General features: G+C 34.5%; 1 protein-coding gene across 1 annotated transcript; it reads right to left on the bottom strand.

Moving 5' to 3' along the window:
• Positions 1 to 2,024: 2,024 nt before the first annotated feature.
• LOC145330803 (uncharacterized) lies at positions 2,025 to 3,347 on the bottom strand. The gene is made up of 4 exons (XM_080175468.1): positions 3,016 to 3,347; positions 2,760 to 2,881; positions 2,371 to 2,557; positions 2,025 to 2,151 (listed from the first exon to the last, which is right to left on the bottom strand). Exons 1-4 carry the CDS (start codon positions 3,096 to 3,098, stop codon positions 2,025 to 2,027), a joined length of 519 nt encoding a protein of 172 aa, XP_080031594.1. The 5' UTR covers positions 3,099 to 3,347.
• Positions 3,348 to 4,581: the final 1,234 nt, after the last annotated feature.

The following is a 4,581-nucleotide window of genomic DNA, read 5'->3' as shown; positions in this document are numbered from 1 at the left end:
CGCCATAAATGTTTAATATGCTCCATATTGATTGGAATGTCAACAAGAAGTTTCAGTCGTCTATCTTTTCTAGGAGCTGAGAAATTAAAGATACAAGAAAATATATGAAAAAATGAAAATAGCTTAAAACCTGCCTAAAAGCAGTTCGCCCGCCCTGGATGTTTTATTCTTGATTATGCTCTATATTGATAGGAATGTTGACAAGAAGTTTCAGGCGTCTATATTTTATAGGAACTGAGAAATTCAAGTTTCCCCCATAACGTTTCTTACGGAGAGACGGACATTTCAGATCATAGAGTTTCTCCGCTACTAAAAAGGGTTAACTTATCATGAAAAGAAATAAAATTGCAAATTTCACACCTCTACTGCAATTTTGAGCATTATTTGAAATGTATATGGACAAACAAATAGCTATCCTGTTATTTTGTTTAAAGACAGTCTAGACTATTAAACAAATATTAACACTAGCAAGATGAAAGACGGGTGTTACTTGCAATACTGTTAAAACATTGTTTTATAAACCTCTAGCGAGCACATAGCATCTAGGGGCAATGATAGTTTTAGTTTATAGTATTTTTCAAAACATACTCAAAATCGTAAACGATGGGTGATTTCGTAGAGAAATGTTACTGTTTTCAATATTTTCAAAATACTAAAATAACCCTAAAAATATACAAATTCCCCGATATATTCAAACGACCGGAAATTGAGACTTCACACCTCTGCTAACATTTTCATACGGAGAGAAGGGGTCAACTTATGCTAGATTTGGGATGTATTTGTAAAATACTACATATGTTCACATATCTTTACGGTCAAACATTGTCAGAAAATCATAAAAATTCCGGAAAATATTAACATACGAATAAGGTTTACGACCTCACTAGAATTTTATGACTTGAATAATAGAGGTTTGGTGAATAGTTTTTTTTTTATAGCATCACGCAATCTCGTAGCCAGATTATCAAGATAGTTAATCTTAGTTCTTATTGCTAATTTCGCTTGTTTTTTTATTTCCATTTTGGCAGCATTTCATGCTTAATAAACCAACCAATCACAATTAAAGAAAAAAAGTCTCCAAAGTTGTTATTGCTAATTTATCTTTTGACTTTTCCAGTTACTTTATGTTCTGTTGTGTTTGTCAGTTCAAATAAAGAAATAGGATTTTGTAGATTTATTAATTATGTATTATTTTTTAAAAATGTTATGTAACCCCCCCCCCCCCCCCAATCATATTTCTTAAAATATCTTATACGTGAGTCACACACAAGTCAAAAAGTAGAGAAACAGGTGCACATATATTGTTAATGAATTCTGGCGTGGGGGGGGGGGGGGTTACAATGATGCATCAGATTCAGAAGTAGCTAATATACCAACCAAAGGTTTTTTTATAATATCTATATGTGATACTTAATTTTTCAAAATATTGCTTGACTTTGATGTATCAATGATCAGAAATAGCTATTTATTTATCTAATATACCAAACAAAATTTTTTTTTATAATAATTAATATAATATCTATATCAGTTACTTAAGTTCTCAAATTTAAAATATAGCTTGAATTTTCTAAAGAATAATTCTTACAACATTTCTGTACGAACACCTTGGCTGACCGTAATATCATGTTACCAGTTACTTACCACCACCCCCCCCCCCCATATTCCGTGGGTAATCCCCATAAATCATACATTTAAATAAATACAGGAGAAGACTTTATAATAATAATACTCGAGTCCCCTCCCTCCTCTTTACTACTTACTAGTAATATAAATAAAGACATCTTCTTAGCTTTAACTTTACCAATTCAGAGCCTAACCAAGGAGAGCGCAAAATCTGTCGGACGACACGAAACAAACAGACCCATGAGAGTTCGAGTTGGGTGGGTTAGCGGAGATTGTTAAATAACAAATTAGCTGTAATAAATAATAGGTTTATTTCATATTGTTCAAACAAAATTGAATTTATTATTATTATACCTGCACCATTTCCAGGTTTTTGTTGCAATTTTATTATTATTATATAATTATACCTGCACCATTTCCAGGTAAGTCTTGCTGAAGGGGTGCAGAAACAACAGAGTTGTCCACCCTTCACTATTCAGCATTTTCTCTACCCTCTTCTTCAGATTGGCATACACTGTGGCAGCAAACCTATACATAAAAAATTAAAAAATAAAATACAAATAAATAAAATAAAATATGTTTTTAGGTGGTTTTGTTTGTATATTGCTAATCCCCTCCCCTCTAACTACTACTTTGCTTCAATAAAATTTTATTTTTGATAATGATATCTTTATTAGTATGGCGCATTTTTTCAACTAAAATGCATCTTATTTATTATTAGCAAATAGTAAAACCATAAACACAAACCTGTTGTCACACTGCTGCAGGTTATCCAGATGTTCAAAGACTGTCTCCAAATTACTGAACATGCTGGGGATTGTTGCCTCCAGTCCTTGGGCGCTCTTGGTGATTAGTATGTCCACCCTCTCCAGGACAATTCTGATGTCTGCAAGCAAACCATTCTGAATGGCGGATGGCCATTTTACATCTTTGACTGAAACAAAAAAAATACTTTAAATATTATGTCATCACATAATAAAATAATTTTAACTTTTATTTATAATTTTGTGTCACCATCTTTGACTTAAACATAAAAAATACTTGAAATATTATGTCACCACATCAAAGAATAATTTTTATAATTTTGTGTCACCAAATAAACAAAACTTTAAATATTATTATAACAGATAACTTACTTCCTTGTGCTATCAGAGATTGTTTTACTTCTTGTAACAAGTCCTTATTGTTCAACAACTCGAAGTATCTCACGACCATATTCACTCTGCTGCTCCACCTTGTATCCACTGGTTTTATCAGTCTGAAAAAAAAGATAATTAAAATTAAATGATAAATCTAACTACGTTGAAAAGTTGAACACCCCCCCCCCCCCCCCCAATCAGAAAATTCAAAATAAATACTAATAATTAACACTAATAAATAAACAACACTTACATTCTTTGCTTGTATTTTCTATACAGCTTTCTAATTCTTTTGTTGTTTCTCAGCCTGGACACTAGTTTGTTAAGTATATCCATTGCTGCTTTGTAATCCCTGTTCTCCTAGATACATACAAAAACAAATGAAAACAAATATTCCAAAACCCTTACTATTAAATTTATGAAAATAAATATTTCAACAAAACCCTTACTATTAATTTAAATTAAGCAAGCAAAGTACAAAGTACAACTACAAACTCCCAATAATTATTATATTACCTCACACTTTTCGCAGGAATCACCAAGGGCCAGTTCAGTCTGGTGATTTAGACAGGGAAGTTCTACCATAAACCCGTTCAACCGGGCACTTTCTTCTTGTAACTTTTTCGCTGCCTCGATTGCTGACAAAAAAAAAACACATGTTAGTAAAAATTGAAATAAAAATGTTGTTTCTGATTAATATACAGGGTGCGCCACATAAATCCGGACTTTTTCTTATTTTTAAAAAAATGAACATAAAATCGTCAATTTCAAAGATTTTATTGAATTTTAAAAACTGGGAAGCAAACTAGCTATATGACTTTTAGATTATTCAATAAAATCGCCGCCAGCCTCAATCACCGCCTCTACCCGCCCCCTGAACCGCCCCCAGACCCTGGTCACCATGTCCCTGTCCAAGCTGGCGAAGTTCTCCTTCATAGTGGCAATGAGGGAGGTCTTTGTGGTATGGGCGCGTCTATTGGTTCATGCTTTAATGGCGCTCCAGGCCCAAAAGTCAATTGGATGAAGATCGGGGCTGCTGGGAGGCCATATCTCCTTAGGGACGTGAGTAACTGCAGGATCCAAATTCACCCATCTTTCAAGCTACCCTTCGACACGGCGGCTCTCATTTGGGCCACAATTAAGCTAGAACAACGTGCAATACCTTTTTGGAAATGGCATGAAGATTAAGCTAGGGTTATCATCGCAACACATAGTCTAAAACGAGTTTTAAGGTTACAAATGGGCCCATGTAGTAGAGAACCGAGAAATTTTCACGAATTTTCACGATTTTTGACGTTTTTGACCTCTCAAAATCTGCCACGTTTCACTTTGATGGAGTACTACGGCCAAGCCATTTCAGATAGAGAGCTCTAGTCTTTTTTAGTGTCTTACTTATGTATCTAACAGTATCCCCAGCAAGTTGTATAACTCTACCTCACCTACAGATGGGCTGAGGTCAGATTTAGTGGGCCCTAGTCAAGAATCCAGGGTAAACTATCAGCGCGTTTCGATTCTGCCATGTTGAACATAAGCGCTGCCAGCTTGGAGAATACGTCCTCCATCGTCTAAAAATTTTTATGGGCAAAAAGATAACTACCCAAGCTTTTTATAGTGTGGTCAAACGTCATGATTGGTCAAGTAGTTTTGGTGCTATGGCCGTTTGAAAAAAGTCCGGATTTATGTGGCGCACCCTGTATTAATAATTTGTTGTTTAAATTTCAATGAGATGAGGTGTTATTTGTATCATTCTTACCAGCAGCTCTTTCTTGGGCAGCTGTAAAAGTTACGTCATACCAAGGCAATACAGGCTCTTTCTCAG

Source organism: Acartia tonsa, chromosome 10 (assembly GCF_053477335.1).
Source record: "Acartia tonsa isolate MP-2025a chromosome 10, ASM5347733v1, whole genome shotgun sequence".
NCBI lineage: Eukaryota > Metazoa > Arthropoda > Copepoda > Calanoida > Acartiidae > Acartia > Acartia tonsa.
Note: the sequence above shows the minus strand (reverse complement) of the source record. Positions and strands in the feature narration are given on the sequence as shown.